General features: G+C 41.1%; 1 protein-coding gene across 1 annotated transcript in view; it reads right to left on the bottom strand.

Moving 5' to 3' along the window:
- CCDC175 (coiled-coil domain containing 175) overlaps nucleotides 1-24213 on the bottom strand; it is a 75153-nt gene extending 50940 nt beyond the window's left edge. The window contains exons 1-6 of the mRNA XM_060004464.1: nucleotides 24042-24213; nucleotides 22213-22298; nucleotides 20104-20215; nucleotides 16341-16476; nucleotides 13469-13697; nucleotides 7127-7249 (exon numbers count right to left, since the gene is read on the bottom strand). Coding sequence (XP_059860447.1) covers nucleotides 7127-7249; nucleotides 13469-13697; nucleotides 16341-16476; nucleotides 20104-20215; nucleotides 22213-22298; nucleotides 24042-24201 — 846 coding nt within the window. The 5' untranslated portion in view covers nucleotides 24202-24213. The remainder of the gene's footprint in view (nucleotides 1-7126; nucleotides 7250-13468; nucleotides 13698-16340; nucleotides 16477-20103; nucleotides 20216-22212; nucleotides 22299-24041) is intronic.
- Nucleotides 24214-27708: the final 3495 nt, after the last annotated feature.

Genomic DNA, 27708 nt, shown 5'->3' with positions numbered 1-27708 from the left:
AGAAGTACACACATCTACACGTGGAACAACTCCTACAGAACACCTACTGAACGCTGGCAGAAGACCTCAGACCTCCCAAAAGGCAAGAAACCCCCCACGTACCGGGGTAGGGCAAAAGAAAAAAATAGAGACAAAAGGATAGGGACGGGTCCTGCACCAGTGGGAGGGAGCTGTGAAGGAAGAAAAGTGTCCACACACTAGGAAGCCCCTTCGCGGGCGGAGACTGCGGGTGGCGGAGGGGGGGAGCTTCGGGGCCGCGGAGGAGAGCACAGCAACAGGGGTGCGGAGGGCAAAGCGGTGAGATTCCAGCACAGAGGATCGGGGCCAACTGCCACTCACCAGCCGAGAGGCTTGTCTGCTCACCCGCCGGGGCGGGCGGGGCTGGCAGCTGAGGCTCGGGCTTCAGTCGGAGCGCAGGGAGAGGACTGGGGTTGGCAGCGTGAACATAGCCTGCAGGGCGTTAGTGCACCGCGCGGCTAGCCGGGAGGGAGTCCGGGGAAAAGTCTGGACCTGCCGAAGAGGCAAGAGACTTTTTCTTCCCTCTTTATTTCCTGGTGCACGAGGAGAGGGGATTAAGAACGCTGCTTAAAGGAGCTCCAGAGACGGGCGGGAGCCGCGGCTAAAAGTGCGGACCCCAGAGACAGACATGAGACGCTAAGGCCGCTGCTGCCGCCAGCAAGAAGCCTGTGTGCGTCCTGCACTCCGTGACCCTCCCTACCCCCCCGGCCTGAGTGAGCCAGAGCCTCCGAATCAGCGGCTCCTTTAACCCCGTCCTGTCTGAGCAAAGAACAGACGCCCTCCGGCGACCTACACGCACAGGCGGGGCCAAATCCAAAGCTAAGCCCCTGGAAGCTGTGAGAACAAAGAAGAGAAAGGGAAATCTCTCCCGGCAGCCTCAGAAGCAGCGGATTAAAGCTCCACAATCAACTTGATGTACCCTGCATCTGTGGAATACATGAATAGACAACGAATCATCCCAAATTAAGGAGCCGTGTGGATGAAAGGCTCTTGGTGCTGCAGCCAGGACTTAGTGCTGTGCCTCTGAGGTGGGAGAGCCAACTTCAGGACACTGGTCCACAAGACGCCTCCCAGCTGCACATAATAGCAAACGGCTAAAATCTCCCAGAGATCTCCATCTCAACGCCAGCACCCAGCTTCACTCAACGACCAGCAAGCTACAATGCTGGACATCCTATGCCAAACAACTAGCAAGACAGGAACACGACCCCACCCATTAGCAGGGAGGCTGCCCAAAATAATAATAAGTCTACAGACACCCCAAAACACACCACCAGACGTGGACCTGCCCACCAGAAAGACAAGATCCAGCCTCATCCACCAAAACACAGGCACTAGTACCCTCCACCAGGAAGCCTACACAACCCACTGAACCAACCTTAGCCACTGGGGACAGACACTAAAAACAACAGGAACTACGAACCTTCAGCCTGCAAAAAGGAGACCCCAAACACAGTAAGATAAGCAAAATGAAAAGACAGAAAAACACACAGCAGATGAAGGAGCAAGATGAAAACCCACCAGACCTAACAAATGAAGAGGAAATAGGCAGTCTACCTGAAAAAGAATTCAGAATAATGATAGTAAAGATGATCCAAAATCTTGGAAATAGAATAGACAAAATGCAAGAAACATTTAACAAGGACCTAGAAGAACTAAAGATGAAACAAACAATGATGAACAACACAATAAATGAAATGAAAAATACTCTAGATGGGATCAATAGCAGAATAACTGAGGCAGAAGAACAGATAAGTGACCTGGAAGATAAAATAGGGGAAATAACTAATGCAGAGCAGAATAAAGAAAAAAGAATGAGAAGAACTGAGGACAGTCTCAGAGACCTCTGGAACAACATTAAACGCACCAACATTCGAATTATAGGGGTTCCAGAAGAAGAAGAGAAAAAGAAAGGGACTGAGAAAATATTTGAAGAGATTATAGTTGAAAACTTCCCTAATATGGGAAAGGAAATACTTAATCAAGTCCAGGAAGCACAGAGAGTCCCATACAGGATAAATCCAAGGAGAAATACGCCAAGACACATATTAATCAAACTGTCAAAAACTAATACAAAGAAAGCATATTAAAAGCAGCAAGGGAAAAACAACAAATAACACACAAGGGAATCCCCATAAGGTTAACAGCTGATCTTTCAGCAGAAACTCTGCAAGCCAGAAGGGAGTGGCAGGACATATTGAAAGTGTTGAAGGAGAAAAACCTGCAACCAAGATTACTCTACCCAGCAAGGATCTCATTCAGATTTGATGGAGAAATGAAAGCCTTTACAGAAAAGCAAAAGCTGAGAGAGTTCAGCACCACCAAACCAGCTCTACAACAACTGCTAAAGGAACTTCTCTAGGCAAGAAACACAAGAGAAGGAAAAGACCTACAATAACGAACCCAAAACAATTAAGAAAATGGGAATGGAAACATATATATCGATAATTACCTTAAATGAAAATGGACTAAATGCTCCCACCAAAAGACACAGATTGGCTGAATGGATACAAAAACAAGACACATATAGTTGCTGTCTACAAGAGACCCACTTCAGACCTAGAGACACATACAGACTGAAAGTAAAGGGATAGAAAAAGGTATTTCATGCAAATGGAAACCAAAAGAAAGCTGGAGTAGCAATTCTCATATCAGACAAAATAGACTTTAAAATAAAGCCTATTAGAAGAGACAAAGAAGGACACTACATAATGATCAAGGGATCAATCCAAGAAGAAGATATAACAATTGTAAATATTTATGCACCCAACATAGGAGGACCTCAATACATAAGGCAAATACTAAGAGCCATAAAAGGGGAAATCGACAGTACCACATTCATAGTAGGGGACTTTAACACCCCACTTTCACCAACGGACAGATCATCCAAAATGAAAATAAATAAGGAAACACAAGCTTTAAATGATACATTAAACAAGATGGACTTAATTGATATTTATAGGACATTCCACCCAAAAACAACAGAATACACATTTTTCTCAAGTGCTCATGGAACATTCTCCACGATAGATCATACCTTGGGTCACAAATCAAGCCTTGGTATATTTAAGAAAATTGAAATTGTATCAAGTATCTTTTCCGACCACAACGCTATGAGACTAGATGTGAATTACATGAAAAGATCTGTAAAAAATACAAACACATGGAGGCTAAACAATACACTACTTAATAATGAAGTGATCACTGAAGAAATCAAAGAGAAAATCAAAAAATACCTAGAGACAAATGACAATGGAGACATGACAACTCAAAATAAATGGGATGCAGCAAAAGCAGTTCTAAGAGGGAAGTTTATAGCAATACAATCCTACCTTAAGAAACAGGAAACATCTCGAATAAACAACCTAACCTTGCACCTAAAGCAATTAGAGAAAGAAGAACCAAAAAACCCCAAAGTTAGCAAAAGGAAAGAAATCATAAAAATCAGATCAGAAATAAATGAAAAAGAAATGAAAGGAAAGAAATCATAAAAATCAGATCAGAAATAAATGAAAAAGAAATGAAGGAAACGATAGCAAAGATCAATAAAACTAAAAGCTGGTTCTTTGAAAGGATAAACAAAATTGATAAACCATTAGCCAGACTCATCAAGAAAAAAAGGGAGAAGACTCAAATCAATAGAATTAGAAATGAAAAAGGAGAAGTAACAACTGACACTGCAGAAATACAAAAGATCATGAGAGATTACTACAAGCAACTCTATGCCAATAAAATGGACAACCTGGAAGAAATGGACAAATTCTTAGAAAGGCACAACCTGCCAAGACTGAATCAGGAAGAAATAGAAAATATGAACAGACCAATCACAAGCACTGAAATTGAAACTGTGATTAAAAATCTTCCAACAAGCAAAAGCCCAGGACCAGATGGCTTCACAGGTGAATTCTATCAAACATTTACAGAAGAGCTATCACCTATCCTTCCCAAACTCTTCCAAAATATAGCAGAGGGAGGAACACTCCCCAACTCATTCTGCGAGGCCACCATCACCCTGATACCAAAACCAGACAAGGATGTCACAAAGAAAGAAAACTACAGGCCAATATCACTGATGAACACAGATGCAAAAATCCTCAACAAAATACTAGCAAATAGAATCCAACAGCACATTAAAAGGATCATACACCATGATCAAGTGGGGTTTATTCCAGGAATGCAAGGATTCTTCAATATACGTAAATCAATCAATGTGATACACCATATTAACCAACTGAAGGAGAAAAACCATATGATCATCTCAATAGATGCAGAGAAAGCTTCTGACAAAATTCAACACCCATTTATGATAAAAACCCTGCAGAAAGTAGGCATAGAGGGAACTTTCCTCAACATAACAAAGGCCATATATGACCAACCCACAGCCAACATCATCCTCAATGGTGAAAAACTGAAAGCATTTCCACTAAGATCAGGAACAAGACAAGGTTGCCCACTCTCACCACTCTTATTCAACATAGTTCTGGAAGTTTTAGCCACAACAATCAGAGAAGAAAAGGAAATAAAAGGAATCCAAATCGGAAAAGAAGAAGTAAAGCTGTCACTATTTGCGGATGACATGATACTATACATAGAGAATCCTAAAGATGCTACCAGAAAACTACTAGAGCTAATCAATGAATTTGGTAAAGTAGCAGGATACGAAACTAATGCACAGAAATCTCTGGCATACCTATACACTAAGGATGAAAAATCTGAAAGTGAAATCAAGAAAACACTCCCATTAACCATTGCAACAAAAAGAATAAAATATCTAGGAATAAACCTACCTAAGGAGACAAAAGACCTGTATGCAGAAAATTATAAAACAGTGATGAAAGAAATTAAAGATGATACATAGATGGAGAGATATACCATGTTCTTGGATTGGGAGAATCAGCATTGTGAAAATGATTCTACTACCCAAAGCAATCTATAGATTCAATGCAATCCCTATCAAACTACCACTGGCATTTTTCACAGAACTAGAACAAAAAATTTCACAATTTGTATGGAAACACAAAAGAGCCCGAATAGCCAAAGCAGTCTTGAGAACGAAAAACGGAGCTGGAGGAATCAGGCTTCCTGACTTCAGACTATACTACAAAGCTACAGTAATAAAGACAGTATGGTACTGGCACAAAAACAGAAATATAGATCAATGGAACAGGATAGAAAGCCCAGCGATAAACCCATGCACATATGGTCACCTTATCTTTGATAAAGGAGGCAGGAATGTACAGTGGAGGAAGGACAGCCTCTTCAATAAGTGGTGCTGGGAAAACTGGACAGCTACATGTAAAAGTATGAGATTAGATCACTCCCTAACACCATACACAAAAATAAGCTCAAAATGGATTAAAGACCTAAATGTAAGGCCAGAAACTATCAAACTCTTAGAGGAAAACATAGGCAGGCAGGACACTCTATGACATAAATCACAGCAAGATCCTTTTTGACCCACCTCCTAGAGAAATGGAAACAAAAACAAACATAAACAAATGGGACCTCATGAAACTTAAAAGCTTTTGCGCAGCAAAGGAAACCATAAACAAGATCAAAAGACAACCCTCAGAATGGGAGAAAATATTTGCAAATGAAGCAACTGACAAAGGATTAATCTCCAAAATTTATAAGCAGCTCATGCAGCTTAATAACAAAAGAACAAACAACCCAATCCAAAAATGGGCAGAAGACCTATGTAGACATTTCTCCAAAGAAGATATACAGACTGCCAACAAACACATGAAAGAATGCTCAACATCACTAATCATTAGAGAAATGCAAATCAAAACTACAATGAGATATCATCTCACACCAGTCAGAATGGCCATCATCAAAAAATCTAGAAACAATAAATGCTGGAGAGGGTGTGGAGAAAAGGGAACCCTCTTACACTGTTGGTGGGAATGTAAATTGATACAGCCACTGTGGAGAACAGTATGGAGGTTCCTTAAAAAACTACAAATAGAACTACCATATGACCCAGCAATCCCACTACTGGGCATATACCCTGAGAAAACCATAATTCAAAGAGAGTCATGTACCAAAATGTTCATTGCAGCACTATTTACAATAGCCCGGAGATGGAAACAACCTAAGTGTCCATCATCGTAGGAATGGATAAAGAAGATGTGGCACATATATACAATGGAATATTACTCAGCCATAAAACAAAACGAAATTGAGCTATTTGTAATGAGGTGGATAGACCTAGAGTCTGTCATACAGAGTGAAGTAAGTCAGAAAGAGAGAGACAAATACCGTATGCTAACACATATATATGGAATTTAAGAAAAAAAAATGTCATGAAAAACCTAGGGGTGAAACAGGAATAAAGACACAGACTTACTAGAGAATGGACTTGAGGATATGGGGAGGGGGAAGGGTAAACTGTGACAAAGCGAGAGAGAGGCATGGACATATACACACTACCAAACGTAAGGTAGATAGCTAGTGGGAAGCAGCCGCATAGCACAGGGAGATCAGCTCGGTGCTTTGTGACCGCCTGGAGGGGTGCGATAGGGAGGGTGGGAGGGAGGGAGAAAAAGAAAAATAAAATAAAATAAAAATTAGCAACAACAATAACAAAAGAAAAATAGAAGTACAGAGCTCTGAAGTATTTTCTAACTCAAAGAGACAAACAGTCTCCTTTCCATATTAGTGTACTCAATATAAATGGAGAGCCTAAATTCTGTTTTATTATCACACATTCAGAATTAAGGAATCTGCCCATGTTTATTCACTTTGTTATGTAAAATAAAGCAATCTCACACAAACATTACATATGATTCTATATCCATTTGGTCAGTTCTGTATGTATTTTTTAAAAAACATTTTTACAGTATTTTGGCCCATCAAATGCAATGTGTACCTAAGCATTCCAAACTTCCTTCTTTCCATCATATTCCTAAAGAAGAAAACACAATTGCCCTATAACACTTTAAATGTCAGAAAAGATTAACATGCCGAAAACATTCTCCCCCGATGGCATGAAGATTAATTAATATCAGCTCCTTTTTTAAACCACCTGCTATTAGTTGTATTCAAGGCAGTGTATATTGAGGTGCTTGGGGTCGGGCTTGAAGAAACATAGTTTATTCTTTCTTACCACTCTGCTGGCAGCAAGGGTTTCTCTCATTTTTGTCATTTTAAGCCTTAATGTATCCAATTCTTTCTTCTTTTTGTAAGTCTCCTTTCTCTTTAGTTCACAGAGTTTTTTATATTCATCAATCTGTAGTGACAAACATAATAAACAAATCAAAAAGCTTAAGAGGACAACACAGTTTAGGAAATCTTTTTTTAAATTTTGTCAACCTAATTCATATTTAAGTATACCATATTCAATCTAAGTATATTATCAAATTAAAAAAAACAGGTTTGCTTAGTTTGAAGCATCAGAGGAAAAATAATAAATCACAAGGATCAAACTGTAATTATAAAATGTTGAACTAGTAAATTTAGAGGAACAATGAAACAATGATCATTAACAGCAAATTATAAAGGCAACTGCCACTGTAAAATTTACTAGTAAAACATCATAGCAATTGTTACCAGATTTACTGTGCGCTAAGCACATCAGAAGAGTCAAAGGAAGGAATTAAGAATTGTTTGGAAATCTAAATTCACGTTATTTCATGAGAAGTAAAACAGACCAAAAACAAAATCACTGAAGATAGGGCAGCTCACAATCCTAAACAACTTACCATTTTGTCATCCATACCAGCCCCTGAGAGCTAAAGGATCCTTATCTCCATTTACCTGGGCTTGTTTCAAAAGCGCCCAGTATTTGGTAGAAATGTTTTGCAGCTGTGTCTTAAGAGATATTCAGTGGTCAAATGCCCTGAACTGACTGTGACTTGACCACAGGAGTGCTCTGCCTGCGCAGATGAGGCCTAGAGGTGTCAGAAAGTTACCTTTGCTTCATTACCATGTTAAGATCTCTGCCCAAAGGGGGCATTTATACTCTGCTAGGCACAATTCATGCCCTGTGCGAGGAAGCATGGAAGACTGTGCATGCCCTAGCTGCTCTGGCTGCCTCTGTAAATCTCTGCCCCCTTCCTAGAGCCCTGATGACCACCGCCTCCTAATCCTTAAAATTCCCTTATTCCCCTCCCTTCAGGGAGATGGTGCTTTTAGAGCACAAGCTCTCCCTTCTCCACTCCTTGATCAATGATTCGAGTTTCTGATCTTGAACCCGGTCTCGTTTGATTGGCATTTGCAACACTGGGCAAAGGACCCATTGAGGGGGTCACTGATCTGTTGGGGATTGATAAAAGAAATTTTCACATATTGAGATATAGGAACGCGGAGCGACTAGGCCCGTGAGCCATGGCCGCTGAGCCTTTGTGTCCAGAGCCTGTGCTCTGCAACGGGAGAGGCCACAACAGTGAGAGGCCCGTGTACCGCAAAAAAAAAAAAAAACTATACTGAAAACCATGCTTCTCTGGAGCAGCTTCTCAGAGTAATCTGGGAAGATGGCTTCTGAGCTAGTCCTTAGTTTGGCTCAAATAAAAAACTCTTCTATTCTTGTTACAGATTGATTATTGATTATTTTCACTAACAGATTAAATAACAGTTTTCCTATGATTAAACATATTGTGATTACCTGTCAGATCCTATTGAAATGAGTCACCTTATCAAAATCAGACACATCATGGATTTGTCTGGCAAAATGAATTATGAAGAAAAAGGTAACTGAATAGTAAGGCCAGAGAAAGTATATTTAACTCTGTATTAAAGAGTTATGAAAACATGTTTGTGTGGCTTTCCATCAAAGCCACCAGCCAATTCACCCAAAGTGGTTACTCTGAATGAATGTGATCATTATCAGTTATCTCTGCACTAGGGCACAGGTGCATTAAAATGAAACTTGGTGATAATAAATTTTGTTGAAAATTGAAATTCTGTGCTCATACTTTGGCCTAAGCCTTCTCCCAAGGTCTTGGGTCTTGCAATTATAGAAGTAATATTAGCAAAAACTCTTTTGTGTTAGAAGAGAACTTACGGTTTGAAGACTCTGACAGCTGTAAACAGCTTTTCCTTTCTCATTGGAAACAAAGGGAATTAACAGGCTGTTACAATGGCATATGATGTGCATTTAGTGAGCATTAGTGGTTGAGTCCTTAATATCCACTCCCAGTTGGTCTAGCCCACTAGTACACGTTTTCCCTTAGGATCCACTATTGTTCTGGGGTGGGCACTGTCTTAACCTGGCCGGATCAGACATAGCAAGAAACTTATGTCCTTGGTTGGGAAAGGTTTTCTTCTTTCTACTTGAGAAAGGAAACATAGTCCAGTTGTCACTGGCAGCCGTCTTGTGATGAAGAGGGAAACCAGCCTTAAGATGAAAGATGGAGGAGGGATGAGCTACTGAATTAGCTAGTCCTGCAGTCTGCCCAACCTTGGGAATTCCTACTGTGTAAGATAATAAACGTCCTTACTATTTAAGTCAGTTTGAGTCAGGGCTTCTGCTATTTGCATCTGAAAGTATCCTAACCCTTTTCCAGGGAGATAGACCAGGGGTAGGCAAACTACTACCTGTAGGCCAAATCCAGCCTCCACCTGTTTTTGTGAAGCCACATTCATTTATTTAGGTAGTGCTCTTGGCTTCTCTGTGCTAAAACGGCAGAGTTGAGTAGTTGTGACAGAGACTGTATATGGTCCACAAAGCCCTATTACTCTCTGGCCCCTTTCAGAAAAAGTTTGTGGATCCCTGAGAAACACTATTCACAAAAGGAAGGAGAAACTATCATGTTCTCAAATTCTCAATTTGAAGCCCCTCTGGGCTTCCTTCCTTTTAACATTTATATTAAAGAATAGGAAGGGGTTGGGGAGGGTAGAAACTTCCCTTTAGAGCTTAAAATGAAGTTAGAAACTCAATCATTCAATACAGTGATATTATAGAGTGCCTACAACATGCGAGAGGCACTGATCCTGATGCTAGAATTTAGCAATGAAAAAAGCCAGACAAAATCCCTGCCTGGTGGAGCCTTCCTTTTGGTGGGCAAAGCTCAGATCCCATGCCACTACTGACCATTGTTTCAGCCCCTGGGGAAGTAAAGAAAAGGGACAAGGCTCTCCCCACTCCTAACCTATACTGCCCTGCACATTGTCCCTCCCCTGTGTCCATGCAGACACATCCCACTTTCTGCCCCTATAACTTCAGTGAATCCCTCCAGTGTGGGGCTTCCAGACTGCTCATAGAGAAAGTCCAGCAGAGGGCTGGAAACAGTGGGTGAAATGAAGTCCTCTCATCATTGTTGTGGGTAGAGAATGAAAACAGGAAAACCCCTTTAGGTCCTTGTTGTCCTGACTATTTCATTGCAATAACAAAAAATCCAAGCAAGGTCTAGTCCAATGATAAGAGTCAGGAATTTCAGTTGACTCCACTACTGCAATGCAGGCTAACAGCTGCCTTCATCCCGGGAAAAGGTCCAGGGAACTCAACTTTTACAAATTCTGTTTAGTGGCTGCAGACTGCCCAAGGGACTCTTTGCCAGCGGCTTTACAAAGTGCCTGTTCTGAGGATGACTAGGGCTGAACTGTCTATACTTAAGAAAAATAATCCATGGTTTTAGTGTAAAACTGTTTCTGAAGCCAGGGGCACTTTAAAGGATAGAGACTCTCAGACCTGACTGGAACTTATGAATAGTCTTATCATGAAACCAATCATCCCAAGAACCAAATTGAGACGAAGGGAGAGGGCAGGGCAAAACCATTAAAAGAATGAGGAAGGGGACAAAGCCATTGGAGAAAAACAGGATACTCTAAAAACTGGTTAGGGGCTTTCCCTGCCAACGCAGGGGACACCGGTTTGAGCCCTGGTCCGGGAAGATCCCACATGCCGCGGAGCAACTAAATCCGTGCACCAGAACTACTGAGCCCACATGCCACAACTACTGAAACCCGAGCGCTTAGAGCCCGTGCTCCACAACAAGAGAAACCACGGCAATGAGAAGCACACACACTGCAATGAAGAGTAGCCCCTGCTCACCACAACTAGAGAAAGCCCCGAGCGTAGCAACGAAGACCCAGTGCAGCCAAAAAAAAAAAAAAAAAAAAAAAACTTGTTAGAATCAATAGGCCCAGGATGGTGGAAGACTTCCAGTAGACCTTAAGCCTCATTATACACTCATTGTAATACATTAGCATATGCTAAATGACATACCCACAGGCACCGTGACAGTTCCCAGGCTGACCATAAAAGGCCAGAAAGAGGGAAGTGGCCCAATTCCTGGAAATCCTCACCCCCTTCCCCAAAATATTGCAATAGAATATTCCTCCCACTTGTGATCGTATAAAATTACTCAGCCCATAAAAACTAACCACCCGCACACCCTGAGGCCACTCTCGCTTTCTGAGACAGGTCGGCATTCTGCCTAAGGAATGTGTATCTCGCTAAATAAACTTGCTTTCCCTTTACTTTGTCTCACTCTTGAATTCTTTTCTTTGCGAAGCCAAGCACCCTCACTTGGCAGTCTGTCCCAGGGGCCTGCACTTCCCAGGGAGTGATATTTCTCTCTCTTGCATCAAAATGTTGATCACTGCCAGATTGTATTCTACTAAATTTTAATTAAGACTCAAGAAGTGCAATTTAATAAATGTTCTTTTCTTTCTTTCTTTATACATATATATATATCTTTATGCATATTTAATATGGCAGGGTTGCAAGCCCAGGTCCAGTTTCCTGCATTATAGTTATGCCAGTTCCCATGATGCAGAGGGCAGCACCAGGAGCTCAACAGCAATTTCCATCCTGGGCTAGGCCCTCACTGCATGGAGGAAAAGAAGGCTGCTGCTAGGAACACCTAGCACGGAGATAGCCCTGCTTCCCCTGGGGCAACTGGAAGCAGAACAAAGAGGAATCAATCAGAAGCCATTCTGAGGGTGAATTATTTAGAATTCAGGATGCAGTAGCTATCTCCACTGACCCTCACAAAATTGCTGGTCTCAAAATACCCTTCTCTGTTGGGGCTGTGGACAAAAAAATGTAGCCTGCCATTTCAGTAAACAACGAATGTTACTCACCATCAAGCCATCAGCCACTGCGCAGCCTCAGCCTGATGGTGTGCCCTGAGGGGCTTCAGGATGGAGAAAAATAGGATACTGACCCTAGGTAGTTAAGACGGTATCAAAGGAATGATTTCAATGAGCCCAGACTCTTGCATCTTCCCATACAGAGAAAAGCACTAAAATCATTACCTTGAGATGCCTGTCTTTTTGTGATTAGCAATAATCTTTTGATGTTGGACTATCTGTTTTTTCCCCCGGCAAAAACTTCTACATATCCTGGCTCCTCCATTACCTCTTTGGAACAATTCCTCAGAACTATCTGAGAGGCTGCCTTCCCAGGCTACAGTCCTCAGTAAGGTCCTAAAATACAACATAATTCACAACTTCTAGGTTGCACTTTTTTTTTTTTTTTTTCAGTCGACAGGGCCCTTGGCTCTGCCTAGACCCTCTGCAGGCCTCTCCTCTTGGATTCATTCAGTAAGAGGCACAAGTTCTGAAACCAAGCAGTACACTCTGGGGCTCCCGGGCACAAAAGTCTTTCCCTGTCCCCTGTTTCTTGTTTGTAGGAAATACACTTTAGTCAGCCTCCATGACCTTCCCTGAGTTCCAAAGAGCAGGTTTAAACAGTTGCTAATCAGGGAAGGGAGGGGATCCAGAGACAAGGGAGGAGCAGTGAGGAAACAATAGTGTAGCCTAGGGGCAGGGTCCTGGCTCCTCCTCAAGGGACACACATAACAATATCTCTGAGCTCTTCTACAGCATTAAAACCCACACCAAATGGAAGATGCTAACTACCTGTCGAAGCGCTCTTCATTCCAGAGAGAAGGTCACAGTTCGATAACCTTGAGAACCGCAGAAGCCATCACCAGACCACCAGACTCCAGATGATCTCTGGGTTGAAGGGATGCAGGCCCCACATGCGCCCTGATCCTTATCAGCAACCCTTCCCCTCACAACCCACCCACCCACCCAGGCTGGGAACACACAGTTTTGAGAGCATTAACCCGCTGTGGCCCCCCTTTCTCGGCAAAGCAATAAAGCTATTCTTTTCTACTTCACCCAAAACTCTGAGACTCAATGTGGTGACGGTGCACAGAGTTCGGGTTTTGGCATCAGTTCCGGCAGAGCTGAACTGGCTCATCCTGTCTGCAGAGACAACCAAGTGACACAGAAGCAAATTCCTAGTACCTACAGTGCTGCATATAAGCAAGGGGCCACCCCAGTGTTACCACTCCTGTCATTCATATTCTTTCCCATGAACTCAGATGCCGCTACACAATCAAACATCTTCCCCACGGGCTCCAGTGTCCTTGAGCCTCTGCTCTATTCCTGCAGAAGATACCACGGGAATGCTTGCTAGCTTCAAGGACAAATAAGTTATTTCTCATTTCCTGCCCTCAATTCTGTATTTTTTTAAAAAATAAATCATGCCACTTACCTCTTGACTCAATTTTTGTTTTTTTTCCAAATATTCTGCTTTTTCTCTTTCCATTTGCTCCTCTACTTCTTGAATATATCGTTTTTGCAATTCTAGTTCTTTCTTCTCTGAGTTAACTTTGGTATAAATCTCATTGATGTTAACAGTGATAGTGGCTTTTTCTTTCATCGCATGGTTGAGTGACAGGACAAAATTTTCATAACGCCTCGCTAGTTCCTCTTGCTGTTCACTAGGAGAAAAAGAATCGTTCTTGGCATGAAAAGGATGGCTTTCCAGGAAGAAATTTAAAGTCGGCTTGATGAGATGAACCACCATAAAGAGGGAAATTTAACGAATACTTATTTTAGAGTTGAATTTGTGATTGTCTGAAGTTGGTTGCGATGAAGGACAGAAGGAAACACAAGTGTCAACCTTGTAACTCTTTATCACTGCAAAAGTGTCTTGTGGTCCTGCCTCACCCCACCCATTCTCACACACCAGGTAGTAACTATGGGATATTTTAGTTTAAAACATACAATGATTCAAAACCAGTTTTGAACAGGTGAATGGAATCTGGCCGGACAAATGGTTTGATACGTAGCATTGCCATAGCTACCTTATCATCCTGAGATATGCAGTTTAAGCCAAGGAAAGCTAAACATCCCACCACTCTTCTAGCCACCTTCTGATGCCATTGCCCTGCAGAGAAGGCCCAGGAGAAGAAAGCTAACCCTCCTCTGATGGAAAGGAGTTGGCGAGGAGGGATCTGAGTCTGTCTTCACTGCTCAGAGGGTGTTTGAAATCTAATTTGAACCCACTTATCTTCTCACAGCTGTAGCCAAATCTGAGTTCAAGAGGAGACATTAACCTCACATATCCATTGCTGGCCACACCCACCTTAAGACTGTGAGAAACATCTACCCCAGGGCTAACAATAAAAGATTTGGAGGAAGGACAATTGGTGACATTTCTCTATTTTCCTTTTTTCAAAGCTCCTGCAATGTAATGACTTTTTTCTTTTTCTAATCTCCAAGGCTAAACACTCTAGTTCAGGCGGACTGTGTGAAAGGCTCAGGAAAGTGGAAACAGGTTGTTGGTAAGTTTATTTTCCAGAAGTCAACTCTACCACAGAAAGGCAATTAAGAGAAGCTCAGGCTACATGAGGCCAGATAATGGGTGCCTTGTAGGTTTAGTAGAGGAAGGCTTCTAAGAATGAAGCAAACTAAGGATTGAGTGGCCTTAATGAAGCAAAGCAAAACAAAACAAGTCAAATCAATACACCTGACTAGGTGTATTGTGCTGGGTTGGGAAAGCTCTCAGAAACGGAATGTAGGACCCAAGGAAATCCCCATCCCCAGTTTCTAAGGACTGTGTCCAGTTTTTGAAGAGTGTCCAGGAGAGGATCACTTGTCAGAGAGTGTGGGCACCTTGATATACATCTTTCTTTGAAAAATGGATGCAATAAGTGATTGTAGCTTGATGATGCTAGCTCATCAGGCAACCCACATTATGTTCATTTGTAATTTGACTTTCCATAAAGATTTCTCTAGAGCAGTGATTCTCAAAGTGTGGTCAGGACCAGCAGCAACAGCAGCATCTAGGAACTTGTTAGAAATTCAAATTCTTACCCCCATTCCCCAGACCTACTAAATCAGAAATCTGGGGTGGAGGTCCCAGTAATTTAACAAGAGTTCCAGGTGATTCTGATGTACACTCAAGTTTAAGAATCACTGGTCTACAGGGGTGTGATGGTGCTGGTCAGTTGATATGAGTATTCCAGCCTGGATGTTATCTTCCTTGTTATTAGTTTAGAAATTGATAGTCTAGTTGTGATCGTGGCTAGCATGCACCATGCACAAATCTGCACGTGAATCCCTAAGAGGAGTTAGAGTACGCAGTCTTTCTCAAACTTACGTGGTCATGAACTTTCTTTTTCATGGAGCATCTCCCAGAATAGGTGTTCTGAGGACCTACTTTGGGAACCTGTCCCTGGGCCTTGAGGTCCCCACCTAACTCCTGATGCTTTGATACCTTGTGCACCAAGCAACCTTCTGATTCTTTTAGCTTCCCAAGAAGATTTTTTCACTATGATGAGGGCTCTTTGAGTATTTCTTACTCCAACAAACTGAAAGTCTGACATTTATACATTACTTTTGAGAATTTACTTGTAGTACTGAGTTATTCTTCAGGGTTTTATTGTTTTTTTTCTTTCAGAGTATCTCTTCTCCCGTGGGCTAAGACCAGATTTGTAATCTCCATTTTATAGATGGAGAAAAGCACTTCTTCCACAGAGGGGGAAGTGCTAACAACACAGCTGAGGAATAAAGAAAAGAAACTAACAGGTGTCAGCTCTCATTTAATTGAAGATAAAATCTAGGGCCAATCCCATTTTCAACCCTCCAGTAGATTATAACTGAATGTCTTTAAGGAACTAAGCTAGCTACCATATATCAGGTTTGATATTATATTTGCAACACAATACCCAGAAAAATTTCTTGCTTTGGTGGTTGAGGTTTGTAAACTTAATTTTACTAAAAATGAAATGAAAACCACTGTGTGTTTCTACCTTTGGAGGTGGGGTGCAAGGCACTGTGTGATTGACACAGAGTAGTTGCTGCTGGGAAGCTGAGTTCCCTCTTAAATTTTACAGGTCTCCTGGCTGTGGTGGTAGAAGAGTTTCTGCTCTCTTCCCAGCTCTCTGCAGCCATCGCACACCCCTCATCAGCCCAGTCATCTTCTATAAGTGATCTCCACCTCTTAACTTGCCCTGCACCAGTTCGGACCAGAGGACAATCCCTTAGGAAAGATTTCCCACTTTAGCCCCAGCCCCTGACTCCCTCAAATACTAAAAAAAAAAAAAAAACCCAACAAAAAAACCCCTGAAAAAACCTACCCCAGAGCTTTATTAATTTTTTTCAGATCAAGTATTTTCTTCTTCAGAAACTCTATTTCATCATTTATCTTCGTAATTTTCATGTGTAATTGATTTATCTCAACAAGATTTAATCTTCGGGCATCCCTGACACATTCTTAAAAGTAAGTGGAAGAAATGTTATTCAGTTACTTGAGAAACTGCACAATTGTAGATACTGACTTTTCAAATAATAAACAAATTATGTCTTTCTTTGAAATATTCTTCTAATTATGTTCCTGGATCAGACACCTCTTAATCATCCCTTTGGACCCTCTCAATCTTACCTATCAATTATTTCCCTTATTTCAGCTGCTGCTATGGTCGGTGACCAGCTTTCTATGAGCTCTGCACAATTTCAGGCGGTACAGTCTGATAGCACCTGATTCCTGCCTGTCCTATCCACTTCTTACCTGTCTAGGACGTCCTTGTCACCTCTACCATGGGACTTCTTTAGACACTCACACCCCTCATGCATGTGTAACTGAAAGTTTGGGAGGTGTGGCAAGCATTGGACCAATCGTAGACAGGAGTCACTGCTTAGGTGTTCCTGAGAAGAGGTAACACTGTGTCTTGAGGGTGTATTCTCATACTCAACTACCTGCCGTCAGCGGCAGTCAACATCATATTGCACGCCATATTAGCTTTCCATTCTCCCTGCTTTGGTTCCTTATCCCACCCTCCTCCTCTTTGGATTGTATGTCCTAATAAAATAATAGTGCAAAAGCCATTGCTTCTGGCTGTGCTTTCAAGGGAACCCAGTGTGTTAAAGAACTAATTACTCATTAATAAATAACAAATCAGTGTAATCACATAAGACTTCAAAGGATTACCTCAGCGCTTGATAGATACATGGTTAAAATGCATGAATTTTTGAACACTGCTGTTTAGAAATGGATACTGGGCCGTCCATTTCTATGCAACGAATTCCCTAGAAACTGGCTGGTAGCTCCCCTGAGAGAGTTGGATCCTTTTTTTGGAGGCTACAGTTAAATTGCTCACTGTAGCAGGGCTTTTCAAACTTTATGTCTTGAATATGCATGTGTATCACCTGGGGATATTGTTGAAATACAGATTTTGATGTAGTAGGTCAGAGGTGGACCTAGAGATTCTGCATTTTGTAACAAGCTCCCAGGTGATGCTGATGCTACTGACCCAAGGACCATACTTCAAGCTGAGAAGCTTTAAAACACAAGGTCAATTAAATTTACTTGGCTAAGTATTCAGTGTGTATCAAGGACCTTACAAGCTAGCATGGTATTTCTTTTTCCTTCTAAAATATTTTTCCTGCTTATAAAAGTAACCCAATCTGGACAGTAAAAAAAAAAAAAAAAAAGGCAACCAAAGAAAATAAAATGAAAACATTCTTAATTCTGCCTTGAGCACAGATTAAGTCTTATTGTTTATCTGCATGTAGGAGTTTGTTGTATTTTCCCTGCCAAACTAGACTAACATTGTGCAAATTCTTTTATAACTAACTATGTCACTCAGGGTCTAATCGGGAGATAGAAATCTTATATTGAATAGGGAAATTTTAATATAAAGAATTATTAACTGTAGCAGAGAAGTAGAGTAATGAGGGAACGAATACTAAGAAAATAAAGAGAACTCTGAAGACTTTAGGAATACTAGGTACAAGGAGCAGCCCTACAGGGGCTGTAGGAAGCAGCACCTCCAGACCTGAGATCTAGACCTCATTGAAGAGGTCAGTGGCTCATTGGATGGCAAAGAAGTTCGTGAAATGTTCCGCTGGCAGAACTTACTAGAAATATGGCTTCTGGGGGCACTGGGGGGACTGGTCCACAGGGAATTGCTGTACTTCAGAACTCACTGCAAAACCACCTAAACGGTGCCAGGGTACCTGCCTCACAGGGAGCAATCTACCATGAAGCCACTCAGGGGATACTGGAGGGAGCTTCTGGGCACCAAGGACTGTTGCATGCCACTGGCAGAAGCTATCTGCACTGCAAGAGTCGGCCAAGCTGAGCACACTAGAACAGGAAGACAACCCCTTTTTCCTCCAGTAACCCTTCAGTGCTCTGTACTGACAAAGCTTAACATTGCACCAGCTGGCAAAAGGGGAAATTTACAGCACCCCAGCTCCCTTATGACAGAGCAGACAATGAACGTAGACTTGGGGCTGCAAGGGAACATCTACTTTAAAAATCTTTTTTTTTTTTTTTTAAATTTAGACAACTGTTTTAGGTTGGGCTCCCTGGAAAACAAATCTTAAAATTTGTGTGTAAAGCTCTGAGGAACATCTCCTCTGAGGACATAAGGGTTGGGCAAGGGTGGAGCGTTTAAATGATGATGAGCTGGAGCTGTGATGACACTTCAGAGTTATTCCACATGGAACGAGGGAGGCAGACCTTTGTACTCTCTTGGTGACCAATCACTGAATGTGAGCAGCAGTTGGGGAGGGAGTCTAACTTGAAGTGAAGCTTTTCTCTTTTGTCTAGGGCAATTCCTGTAGAGGAACTGAGCTGTGAGCCTCAGCCAACACTCCTGGCAGCTGGAAAAATAAACTTGGAGCCTGACCTTACACCAAATACAAAATTTAACTCAAAATGGATCAAAGACCTAAATGTCAGAGCTAAAACTATAAAACTCTTAGAAGAAAACATACGGGAAACCTTCATAATGTTGGATTTAGCCATAATTTCTTGGATATGACACAAAAAGCACAGACAACAAATGAAAATATAGATAAACTGGACTATGTCAAAATTAAAAACTTCTGTGCAACAAAAGTCATTATTAACAAGAGTGATAAGGTAACCCATGGAATGGGAAAAAATACTTGCAAATCATATATCTGATAAGGGGTTAACATCCAGAATATATAAAGAATTCCCACAATGAAACAAACAACCTGATTAAAAGATGGGCAAATGGTCTGAACAGACATTCATCCAAAGAAGATATACCAATGGCCAATAAGCACATGAAAAACGCTCAACATCACTAATTATTAGGGAAGTGCAAACCACAATGAGATACCAATTCTTATCCATTAGGATGGCTGTTATTTAAAACAAAACAAAAACAGAAAATATCAAGTGCTGGCAAGAATGTAGAGAAATTGGAATGCTTGTGCATTGTGCAAGGGACGGTAAAATGGTGAAGCCACTGTGGAAAACAGTATGGGAGCTTCTCAAAAAATTAAACATAAAATTACTATATTACCATACAATCCAGCAATTCCCTTCTGCATTTATACCCAAAAGAATTGGAAGCAGAGCCTTGAATAGATATTTCCACACCCATGTTTGTAATAGCATTATTATTTACTATTTCATTGTTATTATTATTATTTTGTAACAGCATTATTTACAACAGCCAAAAGGTGGAAACAATGCAAGGGTCCATTGATGGATGAATGGATAAACAAAACATGGTATATACATACAATGGAATATTGTTCAGCCTTAAAAGGAAAGGAAATTCTGGCACATGCTACAACATGGATTAACCCCAAAGACATGCCAGGTGAAATAAGCCAGTCACAAAAGGACCAATATTGTCTTTAGTCTATTTACAATAATTATATAAATTCAAGTCATATATATTATTTCCACTTAAAAAGTAAGGGAAACTTATTATGGATCTCACTATATTTGTGTTGTATACTCTTTCTGGCTATTTTTTGATATGAAACAACTATTAAACTCATCTTGTTACAAGTACTAGGCTCTATTTTCTTATAAGATAAACTAAATTTCTACAGTTGATAACCTCACAGTACCTTCGAATTCTCTGCTAACACTAGCGGGAAGAGTTTCCAGTAGAAAATATAGTCTGCTGAGTTCCATGCTTTCAATTTCCAGAAGATCAATTGTGGATTTTCTCATTTCTTCCTGAAAATGTAAATTACATAGTTAAAAAGTTAAGACATTAAAATAATAAGATTGATTTCCTAAACAAGGCCCTGTAAATGTTTTCAGAGATCAAAATTTGCTTTTCAGTAAGTACCTTTTGCCATTATTTTTATTTGGAATAGCAAGTGGGAAAAATAACTGTTCTTCAATGAGTTTTTAATGTGTCATTGTTAATTTATCTTTTAATTTCTGCTGATTTTCTTCTACTCAGAAATTATCTTTCGCTATGTGTGTGTGTCCCTTGTATGCAGTTTCAATAAATTTAAAAGGAAAGACTCCAACAAAAGGGTGACATTGAGAAAGGAAGCTTCTTGGGACTTCCCTGGTGATCCAGTGGTTAAGATACTGTGCTTCCAGTGCGGGTTTGATCCCCGGTCAGGGAACTAAGATCCCACATGCCAAGAGGCAAAAAAAAAAAAAAAAAAAAGAGAGAAGGAAAGGAAGCTACTTAATTTAAAAATGGAAAATGCCTAAAAAACTATGCTTAGGTATAAAAAGAACAGTGGTTTTCTTATACCTACCTAAAAATATCTCCCTGCCTATTTGTTTGGAGATATATATATATATATATATATATATGGGGCTAGTTTCAAAAAGGGAAAAACATTCAAAAATCTGCTAGTGGAAAGAACAGATAAATCACCTCTTAAATAAACGGTCATAATGGCTATAGTTACTTTATGACCTGAGAAACTGCCATTGTATTTTAGGAATAATAAAAAAGCAGGTTGCATAATTGTATATTTAGTAAGACCACTTTTCTGTAAAAAATAAAATTCAATACAGGAATCATCTATATCCTGAAAGTAGTCAAGACATTCAACAAAGAGTCAATCGTGATTGTTTTAGGGTGGGATCATGTTGGTTTTTACATTCTTCCTTTTGCTTGTCTATTTTTTTCTAAATTTTCCAGAATAAAAACGCAATGCTTCTATAATAGTGAAAATGTGTTACTTTAAAAAATGGGAGGATTTATCTCTATTTAAGAGATTTCACAGCTCAGATATTAAATGGAGACATACTAGATACTTTAATAAGCCACAATAATTATTTTGAACACTTCAAATCCTGGAGAAAGACATAACTAAAAGAACGAAACAGAGGAAAGGGTTTCCACAGGACCACAGTGCAGTACAACACACACAAACTCTCAGTGTTTACATATATGTACTTAACTGGGATTATAAACTATAATTCTGTAGTATACCTACAGAACTATATATAATTACATAAAAATATAATTATAAATAAGATTAACTTTTCTCAGCAGTCTGTAGACTCAAGCTCATTAACTTTATAGCCATATTTCTACATTTTTAGATATTTGATAGGTAGTAGATTCTTATTCAATATTTTTAAATCAAATGAGGAGACATTGCCATTCTGAAACATCACTCAGGACCAGGGCCAAACAGAGACACTTTTGTGACACTTCAAGAGGAAATTCTTTAAATATTTCTTTGATGGGGCCAAGTTAGTATAACTGAAAGAGAACCTATTTCTTTTCACTGAAAATCACTGTGTGTCAGTGGAGTAGGTGCCAAATAAGCTTTCACCAGTTTTGTGAGGAATTGCTTACAGAGACCTGAGAAAATTGGCACTATGCGTGCAGTTTATCCCAGAGGTTGTTTGCTGGTTTTAAGCAATGCTCACATATTGATGTCACAAGCATTTGCCCATGTGGCCCACCCCTTAACTGAGCTCTGTTATCAGCAGGGTCTCTTCTCTTGAGCCGTCTTGCCCTCATCCATAGCACAGGTCCTTAATTCAGTGCTCTGCATGGGAAATCGGGCACCAATCCACTACTGATCCATACTGGTGCAAATGCTTAGCAAACTGAGAGAAATTTTCATTCAGGGCAAATATTTTCCCTATTCATCTATTGAAGTATGTTGAACAGAGCTGGTGCTAAATTAAAGTTTGATGAAGAAGTAAGTGAAAGATTGAAAAAGTAGCTCTTATAGATAATACAATACCAATTTCTTAACAGCAATAGCAACGTCCTTAAGAAAGGTCTTAGCTTCTTCATTGCATTTAAAGTAGTCACTTTGCAGTGATTGTTCTAAAAAAAAATTAGAAAATTAAGATCTCTTATTTATCTACCAAATCCTGTTTAACCTTTAAGATCCAACTCAAATGCTTAGCTGAAAATTACAACTTCTATCTTTGAATTTCTATAGTACATCATATGAATCTCTTTTGTACTTGTTATTTCTTATTTTACAGTGTACTAATTTAGGTATATACTTTATGTTTCTTGAGGACAAACTCCTCTTAAGATTCTATTTTTGTATCACTCATGGTAGAAAGAAGGAATCTGTATAGGACAAGACAAAAAAATCCACATATATTTATAAAAGGGATAAATATAACACGCCCATAGTGTAGGTTTAAGAATGTCTTCATATAAATTTGTATACGTATATCCTAAACGTAATATTTTACAAAACAACACTTACTTAATTCTTCAAAAATTCATTATGTCATTTTCACTTCCATGCCAATATTTTAATCATGGGATGAGAGTAAGTATTTGTAAAACTGGTAGGTGTGAGGTAGATAGAGTTTCTAACCCTTTTCATTCATTGACATATGAAAGATAGCGCCTTTTCTCTCACACACTGTAAGTTGAAATCACATGGGAAAAGAGGCTTGGAAAATGTTGGCAGGCAAAGGAAGACAAGATACATGCAGAATGGGAAGAAGGAAGGAAAAATAAAATATAAAAGGAAGAGGAGAGAGAACAGAGGAAGCTCTACTCACCTTGGCTCTGTCACCATTCCATTATACAGATTCTGTCTAAATGGATTCCAGGCCCGTATCCACATGTGTGGGATGAGTTTGATGTGTTTAATGTTTCACATGTATGTATAATCTAAGTTGATTCTTATAACTTCATGATGATTCCCATCTCAGAGGTGAGAAATCTAAGACTTTTGAGGTCATGTCATGTGCGCAAGGTCACAGAGCCCATCACTTATAAGAGGTCTGGATTCAGACACAAATGGTGTGACTCCAGAGTCCATGCCCTGAGTGGCCATCCTCGACTCTCAGAAGAGTAAACAGCAATTTCTGCCCTCAGTTCCTGAAAACCTGGATTCTCTTAATGAACTAAGCTCTCAAACCAAGTGAAAAATCAGTTACTGAGTTTCCAAGCAAGTGTGTGTTAGGGAGGAACAGGTATTGCCTGCTGTCTCTTTTCCTTTTTTCTATGGAATGAATAAGCACAAGCGTACTCCCACTTGCAAATGGGCTGGAGAGCCACAAACTTTATAACTCACACTCAGGGCAAGAAAGCATAATGAATTTTTTTCCTATGACAAACTTTCTGAGCATCAAGAAATTATTAGCAGAAAAAGTATTTGTGCCTAATGCACAATTCCTTGCCTAATGCAACAGGTGTTTCTTCCTTTCTTATTTACCTGTTAAATCCTCCAGTTTGCCATGCCAAAGTGTTGGAGGAAATTAACTTGCAAAGAAAAGGCAAGAAGGGACAAGATGAAATTAAATACATAATCTAAATGCAGGTGGGCACTCCAATCACAGGCAAATAGCAGTGGCCTGGGAGTCCAGGGATTTGTCCGCCATTTGTCACCAGCTACTAGTGTGAGTTGGGCCAAGCCACAGAGCTGAGCCCTGGGTCCCACTCTTTCGCCCCCCTCTCCCCCAAGGAGCTGGAGAAGGTTCTGCCCTACCAGGGATGCCCTGAGTTCTGGGAGGAGGGTCCCCACGAAGGTTCCCGCTTAATGCCGCCTAGGCGCCACCTCCGAGATGACGTCCCTCCGGGAGCCCACGGGCCTCTCACCGACAACAAAGAGCTGCTCCAGGGCGGCAGCCGCGACCGAGGAGCACAGGGTGGAGGGGAAGGTGCGTAATTCCAGAGAGGGGCCAGTGGAGACAGCGGCCGCCTGCAGCGCCTTCTCGCTGCCGAACCCCAGCTTTGAGGACCAGGAGCTCACAGCCATCTTGCTGCCCCTGCGCAGCGCCTACCGGGCCAGAGGTATGGACTGCCGGTTGCCACGGGCAACGAGGACGCCGAGGCAGAGCGCCAGCGCGCCACCTGGGGTGGGTGCCTCGCCAGTTTCTCTAACTTTATACACAATAATCAAGCGATCCTATAAGGATGAGTCCCTCTTTATCCGCCCTTTCCTCCTTCCATTTCCATTTCTTTAGTTCAGGACTTGTGCCTGAACCCTTGTACACTTCTCGTGGACCGTGGGAATCATAATAATGATCACTTTTGATCGCATTTCTGTGCTAGGTACTACAGCTGTATGCACAGCTCCCTTAATGTTCACAATGGCTTAGTGAGGGAAGCTCTTTCATTATCTCCACTTTTACAGACAAGGAAACTGAGGCAGGGATGACTAACTGAATTGCCCAGCGTCACAAGAGAATAATTTTGGGTTTAAAGTGGAGTCTGTATAAATCTTTCCATTATGCTACAATACCCATCTCTGTACTCTTCTAGACCTTTCCCTGTATACATTCTACCACTGTGCACATTTTAACTTGAATCAGTGATTTTCTTCTGCCTTCTCATCAAACAGTGAGCTCTTTGAAGGCAGAGATATTATTTTTCTCTGCGTCTCCAAACTCCAGCCCTGCATCAGGATCAGATTGAGTGTAACTATTAGTTCCCCTTTCCTCTGGTTGGTTAGAGAGCAGCGAAGATGATTTAACCCCCTCCTTCTTAAGTTTTCTTTACAGATGGCAAAATTGAAATCAGAGTGAAAGTAACATGACAATAGTTATCCTTTACTGAATGGAACTATACTCCAGGCACTGTCCTAAATACTTTACCTACAGTAACCTATTTAACCCTCATAACAATCCTTTGAGGTAGGTGTTATTTCCCACTTTGCATATGAGGACACAAAGTTTATGCCCTGAATCACTATGCTATACTGCCTTGGAGAGGACACAATACAACAACAGCCTCCTTCCTCCAGGGAGAACCATATCCTGGCTTTTAACACACTCCTGGGTCCCCTCTTTTGCAAGATTTGGCATTCAGATCCATCCGTGTCCTTCCGTGCTTTTCTCTGTGAGGCAGGGGGAGGATGCCTAGAAACCACATTCCTCAAACACACTCGTCAGCTGGTTGGAGACACTGGTGGGAGATTAGCTGGCAAAGAAGCCACTCTGTTTGTCTCCTGGAACGGCAGTTTCAGGCCACCACAGTTGACTGCATCCCAGCAGTTTGGGTGGCTCCAGAGGTGGCAGGAGTGGGAATTGGTGTCTCCAGCTGCTTATCAGTGAGTGCAGGCATGTGGGCACCGTACAGGTTTGTGGCAGCTTCCTGGTGTCTGGGATCTTCTTTACGTTACTTCCCTTTGGTTTCTATAGCCCTTGCAGCATACTTCCTCTGATAAATTCCTCTCTTCTTGAACTACCTGGACTGGACTGCCCTAAGCCAACCTTTATGCTGCCACCAGAATATTATTCCTACTCATCACCTCATCTGGATCACGTTGCTCTCCATTGTCTATGAGTGAGGCCAATCCCTGAGGGGACATTGCATGTATAACTTTGTAATTAGAAAAGAAAGTAAAGCTTTTTTTTTTTTAATTTTAAAAAAGATACAGAAGATAAACAAAATAGTTGAGAGTATAAAAAAAGCTTTCTGATCCTTCAGTAGCCATAGATGGTGTTCAGTGAGCCAAAAGTCACGTCCTACTTCTCTCATGTTTCCTTTTTACTCTGGTAACATAACAGATACTTTCTCTTCCAGTCAATATTTTTCAGGCAGACTTTTGCTCAGCAGCAGAACAGCATATTAGAATACGCCAGTCCCACGCTGACACTGATTTTTAAGTTATGGTAAGCAAGTTTGCTTCTGTTTCCCCTGCTGCTGACAGGGCCAGGAGAATCCAACTGCTGCATAAGTTTGACCCCCTACTTGCAAAGGAACGTATTCAACATTGTATTCAGGCATATTTGCAGTTTCTACAGTATTCGAGGTGTATATGGTATTTGACGATGACATTGCTCTTGTTCCTGCCTCTGCATAAATCTAGTACCTCTAGAGAAAGCATCAACTTCTTGGTTGTGTTTCTAGACCCTGGGTTAGACCAAGCCAAGGTCCCAGTCTCTGTGATGTGTTAAACATCTCACATATAGGAAGTAGTTGCACGCTTCAGTGCTTTGTGCTCAGCATTTCAGCATCTCTGACGGTTCAGTATTGGACCATGCTCAAATCCTCCTGAGAAGTAAGAATTCAAGAAAATAGAGTCTCTGTCTTCCTCACTCTGATCCTACCAGTACCAAGCATAGGGCCTAATATGGGCACATGGCCCTGCCTCCCCATCATGGTTGTCAGTAGGATTTTCTTATCTTAATGCCTTGCCATCTTTTGCATGTTGTGTTTCATCTTCAGGCTTGTTGCTTCATGGTCACAAATGGCTACTGTAGTGCCAGACCTCATGCCCTTGTACAAAGTGGAAAGGAGTAGAAAGGGTCCACCTGTGGAAGCCCTTCTTCCCTTTCATCAGGGAAGGAAATCTGTCTACTTCCTTTTATGTCTCAATGGCTAGTACTAGATCACAAGGTCACCCATGAAAGGGAGGTTAGGCCAAGGGGTATCCGCATTTCCAGCTTCTGTGGAGGTTACAGGAGAGAAGAGGCTTCAGAACAGTTGGACAGTTACCCATGGAATGTCAGACACACATTCATTCTCTGAACTAATATTTGTCAGCCCCAACATTAGGTCTAAACCAGCTGGCTGGGTGGGCCTTTCCTAGGTAAAGGAATCAGTGACACTTTTAGCATTGAATAGAAAGGCATTCTTGATCCTTGCCCATTGGGTACCTTTTAAGCCTTCATATTGGCTTTATGCCTATGTCTGCAAGATGGTTATACATTAGACAAAGATTCCATACCCCTTGGGCTTCTCACAGCTTCTAAAGTACCTGTCCTGTGATGAGTCTGCGATTCTTAGTTCCTGCGACTCCATCACACAGTCATTTGTGGTAAAATGGCAGGAAAAGCATGTCCCCTAGGTAATGCCAGATGGTTAGAGAAGCAAACAGATGGATTAGTGTCCCTGATGGAGCTACGCCAAACAAGGATAGGGCGGTGTCTCCAAGAAAGGGCAGGCCATATCCTTGTTTGTAACAACACCTGATAAGGAGCCTCCTTTTCAACTTTGTCTCTGGACTAGTTTTTATCTGTAATCAGCAATTGCTTGGGGCTAAACAGATTTGAGTCAAATGCCCATTGCATCATTTGCTGGTGGTTTTTGATTGGCTCAGGTAGTTAACCTCAATCTCCATTCTTCATCTGTAAAATTGGATTTTACATCCTGGGATTATGAAGCTTATGTAGAATAATGATGTACTTACCACAGAGTACATGCTATTTCCCATCTTTTATTTCTATTAAATGGAAAACAAGAAACATTTCTTCGGAAATACAGATGTTAATGTCCTTTCTGCATCCCTTGCCTTCCTTAAACCTCTTGGTCATTCAAC

This window comes from Delphinus delphis, chromosome 2 (assembly GCF_949987515.2).
Source record: "Delphinus delphis chromosome 2, mDelDel1.2, whole genome shotgun sequence".
Lineage (NCBI taxonomy): Eukaryota > Metazoa > Chordata > Mammalia > Artiodactyla > Delphinidae > Delphinus > Delphinus delphis.
Note: the sequence above shows the minus strand (reverse complement) of the source record. Positions and strands in the feature narration are given on the sequence as shown.